The sequence below is a fragment of the Geotrypetes seraphini genome, chromosome 2, assembly GCF_902459505.1.
Source record: "Geotrypetes seraphini chromosome 2, aGeoSer1.1, whole genome shotgun sequence".
In the NCBI taxonomy this organism is placed as follows: Eukaryota; Metazoa; Chordata; class Amphibia; order Gymnophiona; family Dermophiidae; genus Geotrypetes; species Geotrypetes seraphini.
The window spans coordinates 416,060,069-416,080,360 of NC_047085.1; the positions used below are offsets into that span (position 1 = coordinate 416,060,069).

Here is a 20,292-nt window from a genome sequence, read left to right on the forward strand (position 1 = left end):
TAAAAGTCATAAATAAGTATTTTCACTTATCTTTTAATTTGCAGAATCACTGCAATGCTAACTGATTTCACCATGCCCTCCGGCAACGAATTCCAGAGTTTAATTACACGTTGAGTAAAGAAATATTTTCTCTGGTTTGTTTTAAATCTACTACTTAGTAGCTTCATCGTATGCCCCCTGGTCCTAGTATTTTTGGAAATGGTAAACAAGTGATTCACTCCATTCCACTTTCCACTCCACTCAGTATTTTATAGACCTCTAGCATATCATGGGGTAAAGACCTAGAACAATTGCTTTCGCCCACTACTTTTGAGGAATTTAGGAAACGTCTGAAAACACACCTGTTCCTAAAGTATCTAGACAACTGATCCTCTCTTCTCTCTCCCCTCTATAGCAATTAACTTGTTCTATTGATCACTCTCTCCTCAAAAATGGATTTCCTGTCCTATTAACCCTCTTTCTTCCTCCCCTCTTAAAGTCAATCAATTTGTACCTTTGCTTAATCTTTGTAAACCGCATAGAACTTCACGGTATTGCGGTATATAAGCTGTTGTTCTTCATGCTGAAGAACCCTAGCTATTTTAGCCTTTCCTCATAGAGAAGTCATCCCATCCCTTTTATCATTTTTGTTATCCTTCTCTGTAACTTTTCTAATTCCACTATATCTTTTTTAAGATACGGCAACCAGAATTGCACACAGTATTTGAGTTGCAGTCATACCATAGAGTGATACAAGGGCATTAACATAAGAACATAAGAATTGCCACTGCTGGTCAGACCAGTGGTCCATCGTGCCCAGCAGTCCGCTCCCACGGTGGCCCTTAGGTCAAAGACCAGTGTCCTAACTGAGTCTAGCCTTACCTGCGTACGTTCTGGTTTAGCAGGAACTTGTCTAACTTTGTCTTGAATCCCTGGAGGGTGTTTTCCCCTATAACAGCCTCCAGAAGAGTGTTCCAGTTTTCCACCACTCTCTGAGTGAAGAAGAACTTCCTTACGTTTGTATGGAATCTATCCCTTTTTAATTTTTTAGAGTGCCCTCTCGTTCTCTCTACCTTTGAGAGGGTGAACAACCTGTCTTTATCTACTATTCCATTCGTTATCTTGAATGTTTTGATCATGTCTCTTCTGTCTCTTCTAATCTCTCAATGTATGGCAACTCCTCCAGCCCCTCAACCATTTTAGTCGCTCTTCTCTGGACCATTTCGAGTAGTACTGTGTCCTTCATGTATGGCGACCAGTGCTGACGCAGTATTCCAGGTGGGGGCGTACCATGGCCTGGTACAGCGGCATGATAACCTTCTCCGATCTGTTTGTGATCCCCCTTCGTAATAATTCCTAGTATTCTGTACGCCCTTTTCACCGCCGCCCTGCATTGCGAGGACAGCTTCATTGACAAGTCTCTTTCCTGGGGGGGTCTCTCCGAGTACTGCACCGGTGTATAAGATTTTTGTTACTGACATGTATCACCTTACACTTATCCACGTTAAACCTCATTTGCCCTGTCGCGGTCCATTTCTCGAGCGTGTTTATGTCATGTTGCAGGTCTTCGCAATCCTTCTGTGTCTTCACTACTATGAATAACTTTGTATTGTCTGCAAATTTAATCACATCACTCGTACCAATTTCCAGGTCATTTATAAATATGTTAAAGATATGTTAAAGAGCATGGGTCCAAGCACCGAACCCTGGGGCACTCCACTCGTGACGCTTTTCCAGTCCAAGTATTGTCCATTTACCCCCACTCTCTGTTTCCTATCCGCCAACCAATTTTTGTAATCCACGTGAGTATTTCACCCTCGATACCATGGCTCGCAATTTTTTGAAGTAGTCATTCATGCGGGACCTTGTCGAACGCCTTCTGAAAATCCCTTGTCTATCTTCCTGTGTACTCCCTCTAAGAAGTGCAACAAGTTCGTCAAGCAAGCCCTTCCTTTGCTGAAGCCATGCTGGCTGGTCCTCTTCAGATTGTGTCCGTCAAGGTGATCAATGATGCGGTCCTTTATAAGTGCCGTGGCTGTTGTTCTGGATCAATGTTTTGCTCCTGTGTCCAGGTTGAAGCGTATCATATTGTGATCACTGCTTCTCAGCATCCCTTCTACTTCTACACCTTGCGCCGGTCCTTGTAGTCCATTTAGAATTAAGTCCACAATTGTATTTCCTCTTGTATTTTCCTTGACAAGTTGTTCCAGGAAGCAATCGCCTACAGCATCCAGGAACTTGGTCTCCCTACCGCAGCCGGAGGTGTGAAGGTTTCAATCTATCCCCGGATAATTGAAGTCGCCCATAATAACTGTGTTGCCTCTTGCAGTTCAGTTTAATCTCGTCTATCATTTCTCCATCAGTTTCTTTGGACTGCCCTGGGGGTCGGTACTAGATGCCGATCTTCGTTTCCGTTCCATTTGTTCCTGGAATTTTGGCCCATAGACACTCTACCTTATTTTTCATTTCCAGCGTGTTCTCTCCATAGATTCAATTCTCTCTTTGATGTATAGGACAATACCCCCACCTTTTTGACCTACTCTGTCTCAGCGGTATAGTTTGTATTCCAGTAGCACAGTGTCCCAGACGTTTTCCTCGTTCCACCATATTTCCATGATGCCGATGATGTCAAGGTTATCTTTTTGTACCATAGCTTCTAATTCCCCCATCTTAGGCTCCTTGCTTTCGTGTACATACACTTGAGTTTGCGGCCTGTTACTTTCTTGCATTTCCTTCCCTCTTGTGTCCCTTTCGATCTGTCAGGATTTCTGTGTTGTCTATGATCCGGTGAGTCTTCCCCGCAGTCTTCCTGCATGGTATCCTCTGGGTATGCCGTTTCCCAAACCATCGACTCTTGATCGACTATCAGCTTTCATCTTTGTTTTCCATTCTTTTCCTGATAATTTCTAACTTTCTATTTGCTTTCCTAGCTACTGTCGCACACTGAGCTGACGGTTTCAATGTATCCTCAGGAATGACACCTAGATTTTTACCTGGGTGGTGTTTTCTAATGTAGAACCGTGCATCACTTAGCTATTATTTGGGTACCTCTTTCCCATATGCATCACTTTGCACTTGCTCATATTAAACATCATCTGCCATTTTAATGCCCAGTCTCACATTGTCCTTTTGCAATTTTTCACAATTCTCTTGCGATTTAACAGCGTTCATTACAATGAAACTTGACTGCTTTTGTACAAACTGAGGGGTCAAGAGCAACTGCTTGGGAAGGAGGGGGGGAGATCAAAGATGATTGACAGCATTCTGCAAGCAACTTGCTGGTTCAGGTAAATAACCCTAGCATTCAGGACTACTAGACAGATCTACAAGACAGAAAATTATCAAGGTAAGAATCTAATCTTTCTTTGTGCTCACTGATACAAGAAATACTTTTGACATCATCAGCCATATTATTATTACAGATCAGAGTTTCCTAGTTAACATGCTGTGATGCACTGGTATACCTTCAGTAGTGATCAGGTATGACACAACAACAACAACAAAAATCACCACTGCCTGATACTCAAATCTAGAACAGGTCATAGCTTTGGTCAGCACAACACATCGACAAGAGACACCAGTGGTGGATCTTAGAGCATAAGAATAGCCATTCTAGGTCAGACCAATGGTCCATCTAGCCCAGTATCCTGTTTCCAACAGTGGCCAATCCAGATCACAAGTACCTGGCAGAAAACCAATTAGTAGTAGCATTCCATACTACCGAACCCAGGGCAAGCAGTGGCTTTCCCCATGTCTATCTCAATAGCAGAGTATGGACTTTTCCTCCAGGAATATGTCAAACTTTTATAAACCCAGTTTCGCTAACCTCTTAAAAGTGCAGAAGCCTCGCTCTTTCCTGGTTACAGCATGAGCTCGTGAGTATGGGAAATAACAGGCAGCATGTAGGACACAGCCGGGCTATGCTCTGTATACCCACATTGCACGTAGCAATTCCATTTCTAAACCTCCTTTTTTGAGTCCTACATGTCTCTTGTGGGGGGGAGGGGGTGTCAGTGCTTCCCTAGCTTTTTATATTTTTGGTCAGTTTGAGTCCTTCCTATGTCCACACTGCCCTCTTTGTGCAGTTTTGGTGTGCTGCATTGAAAATGTTGGTGTGTCTTGTTGAAAATATTGGGAAATGCTGTTATAGGTTAGCTTCAGAACTGTTGGAGTCTGTCCTGTTCCTACCAATCTAACTATGCCTTTTTTATTTGACTTCTAGACTCCACTCTTTAATCAAGCTCCTACTGTGTGGGACATACTAATGAGAGAAAGCAAACATGGAAGTGAAGAGAGACAGCAAAAGAAGAGAATGAGAGACTGAAAAGGGAAGTAGGAAGAGAAGTGATGCTACAGTAGAGGAGAAAAAGCAGGGTTCAGTGCAGAAGAGGGAGAAAGGGAGGTGGAATAAATATAACAGGGTGGAGAAAGCAATGAAAAAAATTAGTGAGTGAGAGCATAAGGAAAGCGTGGACATCTAAAATGGAAAGGAATTGGGCATTACTTGGCATTTTCTCAGACATCACCATAGTTTATATTAATACGACCAACAAGATTTGGCAGTTTCTTCCATTTTACCTTGGTGGTGGTACCATCCTCTTTGAGATTTTATTTGTTCTCATATTTAAGTTTTAACTAGAAGAAGTTTTAACAAGAAGAAAAGAAAATTACAGCAGTGGCAGCAGTGTGTTAATAGTAAAATATACATTTGCAACAAAATCCTATGGAAAATAGAAATTCTAGAAAGACAGAATAGCGAGAAGCAAAATGAGCCCTTACTTTTTACCTCTCTAACTAATTATGTGCTCATCTTCCACTTCTATTCAGAGCTCCTGTATTCAGTCTGGTTGTATTTGGACCAGGAGGTTTCACCTCTTTCGCTCCAAATCATAGTCAGCTGTTCTGTTCTGTTGCCTTTCAAATAAATTCTGAAGTTTCAGCTTTTTATCAGAAATAATTATAAATATATAGATGCTCCACTTTTTAAACTAAGAGCAATAGCTCTACGGAAGAAAAAGCCTCGGGTTTCTTTTGGCAGAGCATAAATGCTGAAACCTCCTCCACCCACATCATCGGCAAAAAACTTCCGGGAAGAGTATGCTACTGCCACTATGTTAATCTTAATGCGGGACTGTGCTGAGGCTGGAATCGGTCCAGAGAATGGCCACCCGGATGGTCTCGGGACTGAAGGATCTCCCGTACGAGGAACGGTTAGATAAATTACAGCTATATTCGCTCGAGGAGCGCAGGGAGAGGGGAGACATGATCGAGACGTTCAAGTATCTCACGGGCCGCATCGAGGTAGAAGAAGATATCTTCTTTTTCAGGGGTCCCACGGCAACAAGAGGACACCCGTGGAAAATCAGAGGCGGGAAACTGCACGGTGACACCAGGAAATTCTTTTTCACCGAAAGGGTGGTGGATCGCTGGAATGGTCTTCCACTTCAGGTGATTGAGGCCAACAGCGTGCCTGATTTTAAGACCAAATGGGATCGACACGTGGGTTCTATTCGCAAAGTAAAGGCAGGGGAGGGTCATTAGGGTGGGCAGACTGGATGGGCCTTGGCCCTTATCTGCCGTCGATTTCTATGTTTCTATGTTTCTATGACTGAGATATAAAGCTTCAACATTGGTTACAGTGCTATGAAATATGAGTAGTGTCTTAGTAGCCAGCCAACGGTAAACAACCGTTTCTTCAGGGCTCATAGACTCTCGCTTTATCACACAGTTTAGAATGCTTGCTTACTCGATCTTACCAGCATCTAATAGTCAAAAACCTTTCTTTTTTTTTCAGTGGGGAGTAGCCTAATCAGTGGCGTAGTAAGGGGCACAGGGGGGCAGACCGCACAGGGTACCGTCTCGATGAGGGCATCGGCACCTCTACACCACGCCATGCCACACTTGTGCCATCCCTCACCCACGAGCAATTTCTCATGCTTGTTGCTTGCGCCAGCCTGATTCCCCTCTGAATCACTTCCGGGTTGTGGGGCCAGGAATGACGTCAGAGGGAAACCCAGTGCTGGAATGAGCAGCATGCTGGAGAAGCCACTCACGCTGCAAAGATTTCCAGAGGAATATGGGGGAAAGAGAGGGTATGAGTGGGGAGTGCGGAAGGAGCGGTGGGGAGAGAAGAGAGCAAGGGGGGAGGGAGCCACTGCCCCAGGCGCCTCCTACCCTCGCTATGCCACTGAGCTTAATGATCAGTGACAGAAGCCTGGGGAACTGGGTTCAATTCCCACTGCAGCTCCCTGTGACTCTGAGCAAGTCACTTAACCCTCCATTGCCCAAGGTACAAAATAAGTACCCATATAGGTTTAGATGATACTATTATGTAAAAAGGAGTTTAAGCACTGAAGACTGTTCCTTAATGGTTATATACTTTATTTTTAAAGCTCAATACAATTCTTTGAATATAATATGTAAACCACTTTGATTGTAACCACAGAAAGGCAGTATATCAAAACCCATTCCCTTTCACTTATTTTTTTAACCCTCTTGCTGACACTTATGTGGCATTATTTTGTTGCATGTCTCAGAAAGAACGTAAAATGCTCAGGGATATATCTGTATGAAAACCAGCTCTGAGCAACTCCATATTGAGCAAGTTCCTTCATTGTGTCAGGGAAGGAGGGAGAACAATTTTTACTATGTTTGGCACCCCCAATCATTCTGTTGGCAGCCTGTGGCTTGAGTAAGCAAGATAACAGAAGACCAGTTTCTCAGTCTGGGTGTACAGGGTGTTGATTGGACTCCAATTAGATTTAGCGAATGCATTTAACTAGTTGACAAGATAAATGTTCAGCTAGATGGTAATGATTTCTACCCCGGTCTTCCATTACAAGCAGTAAAGTCTTAAAGAACACAGTGTATTGGAAAATCACATTTTCTTGTCAGATATAAGGTAAAAGTGTACTTGGCTTCATAGGCACAAGAAAATAATTAGAAAACATGTACAGTGAATCATGACAGATAGAAACGCAAATGAGCATTTAATAGAAAAAATGGACTTGCAGCTTTCCAGCTGAGTATGTCATGGTGCCTTGAAAATAAGTATACAGTGTATTCTTTTAAAGGATGCATGTAAAACTAAGAGACCCTTGTACTAAAGCTTAGCATGTGCTAAATATCTTGCTATATACTTATGGGCCACTTGGCACTTATCACACACTAATGTCCGCTAGCACTTGTTGAGCTTAGCCAAAGATCTCCTAAGTAAAACATCCTTTTATTTCTACTTCTTATTCTAATAAATAAAGTTTGGCATAACTATGATAATTTTTTTTTACTAATTTTCCTAGTTCCTGTCTTCCTACCTGTGGTACTTATTCGGCCCTGGTTAGATCAATATGTACAGTTTATGGTTTATGGCAGGGGTGTCCAACCTTTTGGCATCCCTGGGCCGCATTGGCTGAAAAAAATGTTTCTGTGGCCGCACAAATGTGCAAACGCTGCAGCAAGACAGAGGAGGGAAGCAGGCAAGACATTAAACACCTGGGGGCAACAGAAGAAAACACTGCATCACACTCGATCGGGGGCCGCACAAAATAAATCATGGGGCCGCAGGTTGGACACCCCTGGTTTATGGTTTTTATTTATATCCCGCTTTATACAAAGCGGGTTCCTGAAACACATACATAGTAAAAAAAGCACACAAAAAGAACACACATTACAAAACACATACATGCAGGTAAGGGCTTGCCTTGCCTTAATGGAGCAGCCAAAAAAGATCTCAAGCGCCTCCAGCAGGTACAAAATGCAGCAATCCGCCTCCTACACAGCCTCAACTACCACGATCCCATCTTCCCAGCCCTCCGCGCTAAACATTGGCTTCCAATTAACCAACGCTGCGCATTCAAGGCCTTGGTAATAGCGCATAAAAGAATTTACTCCACCACCCCTACCTACATAAAATCCAAGCTAACCCTGTACATCCCCATCCGCCCCCTCCACTCAGAAATGGAGAAACGCCTATGCATTCCCCCAGGAAGGTCCCTCCTGTCAGAAACCGCCCGCAAACGCTCCTACAGCCACTTCATCCCCCAACTCTGGAACCAACTCCCCTCACAAGTCAGACTACAGAACTCATTGATGACCTTCCGGAAAGCGGTAAAGACCCTCCTCTTCAACTAAAATTCAACCACAGTCTACGCCTCACCCCCCTTAAACCCCCCTCTCCTCTACTCTCTCTTCTCAAACTTCTACTTAAATTGCTGTATAGTCCACTTTTAACCTGTACTTAAATTACTGTATAGTCCTTATATTTAAACTACTGTATAGTCTTTGTATTGTCCAAATGTACTCCACTGTGAATGTTTGCTTGTAGATCGTTCTGAGCTACTGGGAGGACGGGATAAAAATCTAAATAAATAAATAAACTGCCTTGTTCTACATAAAATACACATCAAAAACAATCCACCCCACCCTCACATTCCCTAATCACCCCTTGTCACAAATTCCCACCCCTATCTCTTTATATCATATACATTCATGTTCTAAAACTGTATTGTCCTTTCTCTTAGCACCCATATTTCATCTGACAGAACAGATGATGTTTCATCAAACGCTTAAATGAAGTAAGATTCCGTTGCTAACGTATGTAACCTGGAAGTTTATTCCACTCTGCTGGGTCAGCACATGAGAATGTCGCAGCCCTCATGGTTTGCAGCTTCAACTCCTTTCTAGTTGGTATCACCAAATCACTGTTACCAGCAGAACGTAACTTTGAGAGTGAAGTCTGGTATGCAATTACCTCTGAACGCTACCACGGTGACAATCTATGTACATTACTGTAGGGATTTCTATTTCGCCATTACCTTGCAGTTCAAGGCGGATTACAAAAGAGTTAAAGAGGGTGTTTTACAAAAAAATTTCTGGTCCTTTGGGGGGAAAAAAGAGTAGAACAGGTTGATTTTGGGGTTCAGGGGGTTAGAGGGATGAAGGAAGGAAGCTTGAAAGGTTAAGACTTTTTCAGAGATTTTTTTGAAAAGTATAGTCTTTATTTCTTTTCTGAAAGTTTTGTAATCTGGGGTCGTTGTCAGAAGGTTGGCAGTTTGGTTGTCTGTTTTTGCTGCTTGAGTGGCTAAGAGACCATCATATAATTTTTTCTGTTTAACTTCTTTGATTGGCAGATGTGTGAATGGGGTATGAGTTTTCCTATGTCTGGTTGAGGTGGTTTGGATAAGGCGGTTGTTCAAGTAGGTTGGGCTATCTCCATTTAAAGTTTTAAATAGTAGACAGTAGAATTTGAATAGTATTCTTGCAGGAATTGGAAGCCAGTTTGAGTTGAGGTTTGCCTCTATGATGTGGTCGTGTTTCCTCAATGAGTAGATGAGTCTTAGAGCTGTGTTTTGAATTGTTTGTAGTTGTTTTGTTATTGTAGCAGGGCACAGGAGATAGAGGATGTTGCAATAGTCTAGTACAGTGTTCTTCAACCACCGGTCCATGGACCGGTGCCGGTCCACAGAAATTTCCTGCCGGTCCACAGGGCCGGCATGTGCATCAGGCCCAAAACTGTGTTCTTCAACTGCCGGTCTGCGGTGCGATCGATGCGTTGTTAATAAGATTATATTGTGTGTATATATGAAAAATGAATGGAAAAATAGTGTTACAATTAGGACTATGAAGGCAGGGTCTGGCCCACGACGTAGCCCAGTGTTCTTCAACCGCCAGTCTGTGGACCGATACCGGTCCACAAAATAATTATTTTATTTCTGCCGGTCCATAGGTGTAAAAAGGTTGAAGAACACTGGTCTAGTAGTCCTAGTATTAGTGATCGTACTATGAGCTGAAATTGTATTTTCTCAAAGAATTTTCTGACTCGTCTTAAATTTCTCATAACTGCAAATGATTTCTGTATTGTTTTATTGATTTGCGGTTGCATGGTGCAGCATCTGTCTATTGTTGTTCCTTGTAGTTTTAGGGTGGGTTGTATGGGGTAGTTAATTGCGTTAATTTCTATGTTGGTTATGTCGCTACTGTTTCAAGTGTTTGGTGTACTGCGTCTGTCTTGGAGGGCTTTGGTTGATCAAAAGGTATGAGAATGGTGATGTCATCTGCATAACTGTAGGAAGATAGGCCTAGTTTGCCCAGGTGGGCACTGAGGGAGGCAGTGTAGAGGTTGAAAAGAGTAGGGGATAGTGGAGATCCTTGGGGTACGCCACATGAGTTTGACCAAGTTTCTGATATTTCTTTATCCAATTTTACTCTGTAGGTTCTGGATTTTAGGAATCCTTCAAACCATGAGTACCATGTAGTGCTAAATAGGTTAGCAACAACAATTTATACCTCACTTTGTACTCTACCTTAAGCAGCACAGCTTAATATAAAGCTCTGATACATGATCACACCTTGATAACCTACATAATGTGCAGATAACAGAGTTCTGTGCAACCTGTAATGCTGTTAATATAGTGGACAGAACACCCAGTAGCACTATATTGCAGTAGTCTAGACTTGAGAGCATGATTAACTGAAGGACCTTTTTAAAGTCAGCACCCGATAGATAATAGTATAGATTACTTACAAGTCACAGCTTGAAGTACATTTTTCTTATCCACATCTGCACATGTGAATGAAATGTTACTTGAGAATCAAGGATTACTCCAATATAACATATCGCCACAGAAATTTGCAAAACATTGCCCAGAATTTGAACAGGGGCCAATGAGAGATCATTCAGGTTTCTAGATAACAACATCACTTTCATTTTTGCTATGTTGAGCCTCAATTTGCTCATGTCCATCCAATCCCTTATTCTCAACATGATCTCGCTTAATATTTCACTAGCTTCATCCATTGTGCTCTCCACAGGGAAAAAGACAATGTTGTCTGCGTATAACTGGTAAGATACCCCAAGATCACGTAACAATGTACATAGAGGTCGAAGATAAACATTAAAAAGCACGGCAGACAAGGCAGACCTCTGTGGAACACCAGTTTTAACAACTCGTCATGCTGAACATCTACCATGTAACATGACCTCCTGTGTAATTCCAATGATTCCAAGTATGATCATATAAATTGTTTTGCTAGAATTAATTAGAATGTTTTACATAAAAATTGGGCTTCACTTTGTTCTTCAACTAGTGATTTCTTTTTCAGCAAAATGAAGATTTACTAGCTGAAGTGTTCTCATCTTTATAGGGTCTTTTCCTCTTATTTCGTTGAAACAATTTGCATTGCCATGTCATAGCCTCAGAACAGCAACTGGCCCTGAATCAAGATGGCTACAAATTGGTGACTGAACTCTAGTACCTATTTCAAGGTTCTAAATATCAGAAAAGACTTAAGTCATAGCAAAACCCCAACAATGACTGTAGTCAGACATACCTCCCCCTAGTCATCCATCATCAGTTCTCTAAGCAATGGAGTTCAACATCAGCAAATCACAGGCATGCAAGTTACTCCTTTACATTTGTTGCATTTTGCCTTTGTTAATTCTTACCACCACAGCTCTGTTACTGAGACTGTGTTTCAAATCCTAATCCATCTCCCTTTGAACATAACAGGTTAAGCTGTACTGGTTCTGTTCCTTCCCTTCAGATTAGAGGGATTCCTTCAGGTCATTTTTTTAATTTTTGCTTTACCTCTTGTTTCCAAAGACATCCAGTTTAGAATAAAATACTATACAATTAATAATAGTACAATTGAACAAACAACATAAAACTAATCACCTAATCCCATTCTATGACTCTGAAATTCATGTCTAGTTTTCCTCGTCCCATGCACAAAGCCATTGTCTAACAAGGGATAATCAGTCTCCTATGCTAATGTACATACTTTGACTTGGTTCAGAGGTTATGCAAAAAAACTTGTAATCCCTGTCTGATGGGTGATGAAGCAGAATTGATTCCCACTTGCTTCTATCCTACCAGTGTTCTATTTAACAATATCATTAGTGTTACAAGGGGGTGCTGAAAAGTTCTTAGCCCAACCAAGAAGAGAATGACATGGATATAGTTCAATAAATGATCTGAAACAATGTCAAAACATAGAGTTTTGTTTCTGCAAATTGGCACTTAATGAAATACGATAACACTCTTTTTAGCTACAGTAGCAAAATAACGCTCAGTATTTAAGAAGTTGGGCTGAGAACTTTTCAGCACCCCCTTGTATGGTTGCTATACGGCCCATCTCTTTGCCAGATAGAGTGAGATTGGGGGTGGGTTGAAGAAGAGTGGGGGAGAATTTAGGCACAGGGCTTAAACGCTCTAAGGGGAATTCTATACTTAGTGCTCAAAAATTGGGTGCCCAAAAAAATTAGCATAGTTCTATAAAGTGCATGTGTCCTTTAGCACTTAGTGCTAATTACCGCATCAGATTTATGCCTGCTAGAACCTGGTGCCCAAGTTAGATGCAGGCAGTTAACCTGTATTCCACAATTACATGCGTAACTTTTCAGAACACCCCTGATGCTCCCATGACCACTCTCTTATGGGATAGGTGCTGTGGGAATTATGAGTCCTGCCTTATAGAATAGCATTCAGCCAGATGTGCTCACAAATTTTAAGGAGTGCCAGGTAACATCAATAATTGGTTGTTGGCATCTAATTGCTGGTTGAGTTCATTAGTCAATTTATTTGCATGGACATTTTAACAGCATGCTTAGATTTAGGGTGCCATATATAGAATCTGGGGTCCATGTGTTGCTGAGATAGTGACTGAGGTTCCTTGGTTCAAACAACACATAGCACTGAGATTGCACTAACTGTAGATCACAAACTCACGAGGTTTGTCGCTGATGTACGGGATGCCTTGTCTGTGGTTCCAACAACTAAACAAGCAAAGGGCTAGAGTTGCTATCATATTATTACCCATTAACATGTATTAATGAGATTTATACCCCTTATCAGTAAATAGGCCCATTGACCATAACAAAATGTGGGTTAAATAGGGCTATCATGCTTTTACAGGTTAGTTCATCTGGCCCTTAAATTGCTAATTCTCAATCAACATTCCACAGATACCCTTTAGTACCAGAGATAATCACTCCGAGGACTGGTTTACTGCTCAAGAAACTCTTCCCTTTCTTATCTAGTTCATATAGGCCTCAATCAAACTAAAGCACACAAATACTTCAGATAGCACAGTGACTTAGATATCAAAGCACAGCACCAGTGATATAGTTTATAAATGGAAGTTCTGATATATAAGCCTATGCCATCATTACTACATGCTACAAGAAAACTGAATATGGTGGTCTTTAAGAAAGACGTGTGTTGTCTTTCTTGAGCTTAAAGGCTGGCTCAGCCTATTTAAATTACTATTATCAGGCTCCTGCTTCATTACTGTAAATTGAACTAAGTCTGTGTAGCTTATTATAATGATACCTTAGGGGAAATGGGGAGCTGTTCAAACACTACATTCTCATTCTGACTGAGATGGGAAACAGTTATCATCAGAGACAAACTTCCTGGAGGTGCCGAGCTTTGCACAGTGCAGGAGGCACCTCTTTGGCAGTTTCTCTTGTCTCTGTTGCCCTGATTAAGAAGCAAGAATTATAAATTTTGTTTGAAAGGGAAACTCGCTCGACAGCCTGTCTCCCAGTTCTGAAGCATGCACAAAAGGAGTCTTATATGAGATATGCCAGTATAAGACACTGGGTTTGTGATTAATATTTTTTCCATTACCAACAATCTACTAACAATCCTATGTTTCTGTTCAGCTAGTTAGTGCCCAGTCTGCTGAAGCTCAGCCAGGAAGTAATCTACCAGCCATCTAGACGATAAAATAATAGTTATAATGATGGCATCCAAGATCTGACCATCAACACATATGCCAATGGAAAATATGAATAGGAAGACATGAAATAAGAAGTAATTATTACTGCACGTGCTTTAAAGAGAGACATGTTTACTGTGATGGAAGGGATAACTAGACCTGTATTGATGGGTTAGATAGTTATAATGGAATTTTGATCTAATACTTTCCAGTTTTATTATATGGCTTTCTAGCTGGCTTCTTAAATGTGGGCTTGAGCATATGATGATTATATGATAAATTGTTTTGTTTCTTTTTGTGTTATTGTCCTACTTTTTCCTTTATGCTTTTTTTGTAGGGAATGTTATAAGCTTTAATAAAAGAAAGATGAAATGGGGAGTAATTTTATAAGCAACTTGAGTACAATAGGGCATGTTCTAGTGCAATCGGTGTGTTGTTCTGTACAGTAGGGTATTCTCCCTGTTGCTCAGAAGGAATCCATTCCAGGTTTTCAACTCCTCCTTCTCCTGCTGCCCCCTTCAGTTTTTCTTTCTGCATATGAGCCGGAAGGTGTCATTCTGATCTGTTCTGTATATTTCTTTATTGTTTTTGGTTTGCAGTTGTCAGTGCACCAGAGCTCCCCACTGTAGGGGGTAAGCTCTGCCTGTGTGGAGAGGAAGCAGACTTGGGTCTGCAGCTGGCAGGCTAATCCCTTGGGGACCTGTTTGGCCTGCTTGCAGAAAACATTGTGGAGCTCAAGGTCCATATCCCTAGTAGCTTAGCTCACCTACTGAATAGCAGGTGCAGACTGTTAGGCATTCACAGGGGACTCAGCAGGGCTCCTCAGGATGCCGCCTGTAATTTCATGTCCCCCTCTTCAAGTGCATGTTCCGTTGGGATTGAGGATCAGTCCACTGACTGGGTCTATCTTCCAGAGTTACGTAGACAGAAGCTTTGCACTCAGATAATGGACATGATGGTCAAGCTAGCTCCAACTCTGTAGCACTATCTCCAAGAACTAGGCTCCATGGCAGCCACTATAGATGTGGTCCCTTGAGCGAAGGCTCACATGCATCCTCTCTAGAACGCACTCCTGTCTTGGTGGTCCTACAAACAGACTCATTTCAAATGGCTCTCCTGTGGACTTCAGAATCCTGCCGCAGTATGAGTTGGTGGCTCTGTCCATAGTCATGCCCCTGAGAATAACTTTGTGGGTGATTCTCACAATGTGTGCCAGCCTGTTTGGCTGGGAAGGCCTTGCAATGGATGCCCAGTCCAGGGGAAGTGGTCAGCCACCCAGAGAAAATGGTCCATCACCGGACTGGAGCTTCGGACCATTTGATTGGTGGTACAAAAGCTGGAGAAGAGTTTGGAAGAACAGGTGGTTTGAATCTTCTTGGACACTGCTACAGTGGTGGTGTATGTTAATCACCAAGGAAGCATCAAGAGTGTACAGCTGAGCCTGGAAGCTCACTTATTGTTCTGATAGGCAGAGCTATACCTACAGGCGATCTCTGTGGTGCATGTAATAATAATAATAATTGTATTTCTTATATACTGCCAAAGCCGTATTAGTTCGAGGCGGTTTACAACAAAGAAGGGCTGAACAATCAGCGAATACAGATGAAAAATGTAGGAAGCAGGAGACCGGTACAATAAAAGGGTCATGAGAAGGTAGGCAGGAAAACAGGGGTAAGGAGTGGGAGTGGACAATAGCCAGGCCAATTACTTCAGCAGACAGTCCTAAAACCCGGAATAATTAACATTATCTGCAGCAGTATTCCAGTCCATTGCTCTTTGATGAGGTCAGCCAGCTTTTGATCTGATGGATAAGACGAGAAACAAGAAGGTGGACTGATTCTTCAGTTGAAGACCGAAGCTCAGAAGCAAAGGTCTGGATGGCCTAGTCCAGCTGTGACCAAAAAACAAGCTCTTGTACATGTACTTCTCAGAATAGTAAACCATCCATGGTTCTTGTAGCGCTGGATTGGCCATTTGGGCCGTGGTTCATGTACTAGTGCATCGTCAGAGAGACCAGGGTCTGACTGCAGGTACAGCATGTTTTTCTATCTCGGAGTCTAGTGATCATAGAAGATCCGGATTGCTTTGATCTTAAGGCATATCTCTTGTACGCACAACTTTAGAGCACATAGGATACTCAAAGGTAGTCATTGCTACTCTTCTCAGAACCAAGAAGCCTTTGATGGTCTCTGCTTATGTTAAGGCATGAGAGATGTTTTAATACTGGTGCACAAAAGAGAAGGTAGATCCATTTAGTGCTCTGATCGTGGTGGTGCTAGCTTTTCTCCAAGCAGGTCTCGACAAAGGCCTCGCAGATCCTCAGGGCCCAAGCAGTGGGTCTCTCATGTTTCAGAGCTCATAGACACAAAGTTCCCCTGACTTCTCATCCAGACATAGCCAGATTCCTAAAGGGGGCACTAAGGCTCCTCACCGGTAAAACAGCCATTTCCATCATGGAACATTAATGTGGTTTTGCATAGCCTCAGTTAGGCTTCTTAAGTCTATTCAAAAGGCACCCTTGTTGGATCTTACCACCAAGACCATTTTCCTCATGGCCATAATGGCAGTGAGAGGAATATCGGAGCTGCAGGCCCTGTTGTGCAGGGTGCTCTTCCTCAAGATCATGGAGATGGGAGTTTTCTTGCATATGGTCCTGTCCTTTTTGCTGAAGGTTGTTTTGGCATTTCTTATCAATCAGAAAGTAAAATTGCCAGCGTTCCAGACCACAGAGTGAAAGAAAAAGGACCGGATTCTGAGGAAACTGGATGTGAGGAAAATCCTCCTGCGTTATTTAAAGGTCATCAATGAGTTCTGACTGTTGAACCATCTATTTGTGCTTACCAGTCAGGCTAGATGCAGTAGACTGACGTCTAAAGCTACATTTCTAGATGGATACGGATGGCCATCTCCTCTGCATATATTGCCTGTTGCAAGCAATCACCGGTCTCCTTGAAAGCACATTCTATAAGAAGCGTGGCTTCTTTGTGGGCAGAAGCTCGAACAGTTTTGCCCAAGGAGATCTGTAAGGCCGTGATCTGATCCACTTTGCATATGTTCTCCAATTTCTACAGAATGGACCGTGGAAGCATGGGAGAACACCGACTTTGAATCCTCAGTGTTACAATCAGGCACAGAGGTCCGGCCCTGTTTTTATACGCCCCAGCTGTCCAGAATGACATATCTATTGCACTAGAAAAAGATATTATGTTCTTACCTTGCTAATATTTTTTCTAGTAGATATGTGTATCATTCAGGTATCCTGCCCTGTCAGTATTTCTCCACCTGCCTACTGTCTCAATTAGGAAGTTTGAGTCAAAACTGATATTTTGATGTCGGTCAAACCTTAAGGGTATAAAGAATAATCTAGTGCTTTAACACATTGGAGGAATGTTTGAGTTCCATAAATGTTTCTGATCAGTATGGTTATTTTGATGTTTTAATCAATTAAAATGTTTAACATGTTTGCTATACTTTCAGAGCAGAATAGATTTGCAGTCGGAGAGTTTCCCCATTCCCCTCCTTCTTATATGTTCCTATATAGAGTTATCACCTGATTTGATACAAACTGAAGGGGACAGCAGAGCCCTCTGGAGCAGGAGGAGGAGTTGAAAACCTGGAATGGATTCCTTCTGCATGGCTTACAAGCATGGTGAGACTACCTTACTGTTCTGAATGACATTCCTCCCTTTCAATTTGTTCCCTCTCCACCAGCATATCCAACATTTCTCCCCCTCATCTTTCTATTCCCCATGCCTCTCTCTCTCTCTCTCTCTCTGTCTTCCTTTCCCCATTTGCACCATCTTTTTGCCTCTCACTCACACACTTGTGTTCAACAATTCTCCCTTTCTATGCCCTCCCTCCTAAGTCCCAAGTTAGTGTCCCCTTCCTCCCTCCCTCCCTTCTGTGTCCCATGTTCATGCCCCCTCCCTTCTGTGTCCCGAGTTTGTGCCTCTCCTCTCCCAGCCTTCTAGCCTTTGTCCCAAAATCATGCTCCTCCCATGTCCTAATGCGTTCCTTACCCCCTCTCCTTTCTCCCTTTGTCCCAGATCATATCCCCTCTCTCCCTTACTAGCTCGAGCCACACTCGCTCCTTCTGCCTTCAGCGGCTCTTGTTGCAGGGATGCGCAGACAGCAATTCACACGCTGCATGTGGCTGACCCACAAGCCTTCCCTCTGATGTCAGAGAGAAGGTTTCCGGATCAGCTATTTGCTTCCTGTGAACTGCTGTGAGTCCCTGCAACGAGTCCTGCTGAAGACAGAAGGAGGTAACTGGGATACCCCCACCCCTGCTGACCCGGAAGGCTTTCCTCTGATATCAGCTTTGACATTGTAGGAAAACCCTTTGGGTCAGCTTCGGTGGAGGGGGGACAGATGTGAAAGACGGCAGCAGCTTGGTGGAGGACAGGAAGGAGGGTTTTCCGGAAGCAGCTTCAGTAGGAGGGTGGAGGGCAAGAAGGAGGGATCCCTCTGGCGGTGACTTCGACAGGAGAGTAGAGAGCAGGAAGGAGAGATCCCCAGTGGTGGTTTTTATTTTATGTTTGATGGCATACGCAAACCCAAGCAGCTCTGAATGCTCCTGTTCACTAGGTTTTGCACTTCAGAACCCATGTGCCAGTGCTGCTTCAGTGACATTTAGTCCATTGATTTTAGTAAATTTGTAGATATTTCTTTAATTGACCTTCAGTTCTAATCTGTTTCTGCTTTAAATGTGTCTTTTTAGGGTGCTAAGGCATGCTTTTTGCGTGACATTCCATTCTCAGCCATTTACTTTCCTTGTTATGCTCACTTGAAGAGTGCTTTCGCAAGCGAAGATGGACAGGTTAACCCTGGATATCTGCTTTTGGCAGGAACCATTGCTGGTAAGTGGCTGAAAGGGAAATGGGGAAGAGATTTAATATACAGCCTTTCTGTAGTGTACAATCAAAGCAGTTTATGTATTACATGTACTTTTTCTATGCTTCTGGTATGATCCTACATCCCCTTGCTGGTGTGGTTTTCAGGATGTTTACAATAAATATGCACAAGTTTCTGCATTTTTATATTTTAACTGGAAATGGTTGTGGCAGGAGAAATGGTAAGAGGGTGTGTCATCAAATGTCATGTGACTAGTCAGACAAGCCAGCTCACCTTTCAGGCAGTGATGTAATTTGCTTTTGAGATATTTACCGTATATACTCAAATATAAGATGAGATTTTTGGGCCCCCAAAAATGGCCCCAAATGGGGGTCTCATCTTATATTCATGTCAGCACCCACCCATCTCCTTCCCAGACTTGTTGCAGGCTTCTCCAGCCTGCCATATGACCTGGGACAGGAGGGATCCCACCCGTCTCTTGTCCTGGCTGACTGACAATTTTTTTTACCTCCTTCCCACCTCCCCCCACATACCTTTATGAATCCCTAGTGGTCCAGGGGTGTACCGGGCAGGAGCAAGTTTTCAGCGCTCCTGCCCCACACTGAGTCCCTCTGAATGGCTGCTGCAAGTTCTTGCATTCCAGCAGTGTACCGGACAGGAGTGAGCTTTTTGCATTCCTGCCTGGCTCTGAGCTGCTCACTGAATAGCTGTCATCAGTTCTCGCAGGACTTGTGAGAACTAGCAGCAGCCATTCAAGGAGCAGCTCAGGATCGGGCAGGAGCGCAAAAAGCTCACTCCTGCCTGGTACACCGCTGGACCACCATGGATTTAAACAGATTCAAGGGGGGAGGCGGGAGGTAGTTCTGGCTGATTTCCAATTTGAATCGATTCACCGATTTAAATCAGCTGAATCAATTCAAATCGATTTGCTTTTAAAAAAATCGGCATCCCAATTCGGTGACTGACCCTTGCCTCCTAAAGCAGGAGTGGCAGCGCTGCCTCTTGCTGGCCAGCCGCTGCTGCACCTGCTTTAGGAGGCGAGGGGGGAGGGTCAGTTGGGAAGTGTTGCAGCGTCTTCCCTTGGCCTCCTGCTTGTAAGGTTTAGCCCCCCAAATGTAAGGTTTAGAGGGGTAATGTTGAAGCGACCTTACAATCCGCCAGGTCCCAGTTTCAGTACCCTCGCAGAAGATTCATTAGGAAGTAAAATCACTGACAAAGACCACTAAGAGTGCATAAAGAATATATATATTGTGCAGAAATAAGCTTAATATTGCAGAAAAGCAAGATTTATAAAGATTACAATTAAGCATTAAGCTTTACAAATACAGAGACTGTTTCTGTGCTCTTGTGAATGAGAGAGAAAAAGACAGCTTCCTGAATAGGTGCTGTGAGAACAAAGAAAGAGAGAGAGGTAGAGAGAAAAGTGGGGGTGGGTGATGTTCCAAGCTTCGGGTTCCAGAGAGAGAGAGAGCAGGGTGTTGCAGAGAGGAGGCTTTTATAGCTTGGAATCTTATTCTAAATATAGAAACTATTGTATTTCCCAGTATCTTTCTGTTTATAATTTGTAAACTGTTTGAAACAATGGTTAGTTTAATTGATAAGGAAGGTGTGATACTTGCAGCCATGGTAGATGGAAATAGTCTTTGGCTTCTTTGCCCCATTCAAGTAGCATATCTTCTTGATAAACAATCCAGTCTGGCTAGATGCTTAATGTTTGTGAATTCTGTGCAGGAGCCTTTA

The 20,292-nt window shown here is 42.9% G+C and overlaps 1 protein-coding gene across 6 annotated transcripts in view; it reads left to right on the top strand.

Moving 5' to 3' along the window:
- Window positions 1-20,292, top strand: part of SLC25A13 (solute carrier family 25 member 13) — a 475,810-nt gene that overhangs the window by 413,121 nt on the left and 42,397 nt on the right. For all 6 annotated transcript variants that reach the window (XM_033931081.1, XM_033931080.1, XM_033931082.1 and 3 more), the window contains one exon: window positions 18,419-18,557. In XM_033931081.1, the coding sequence (XP_033786972.1) occupies window positions 18,419-18,557 (139 nt within the window). The remainder of the gene's footprint in view (window positions 1-18,418; window positions 18,558-20,292) is intronic.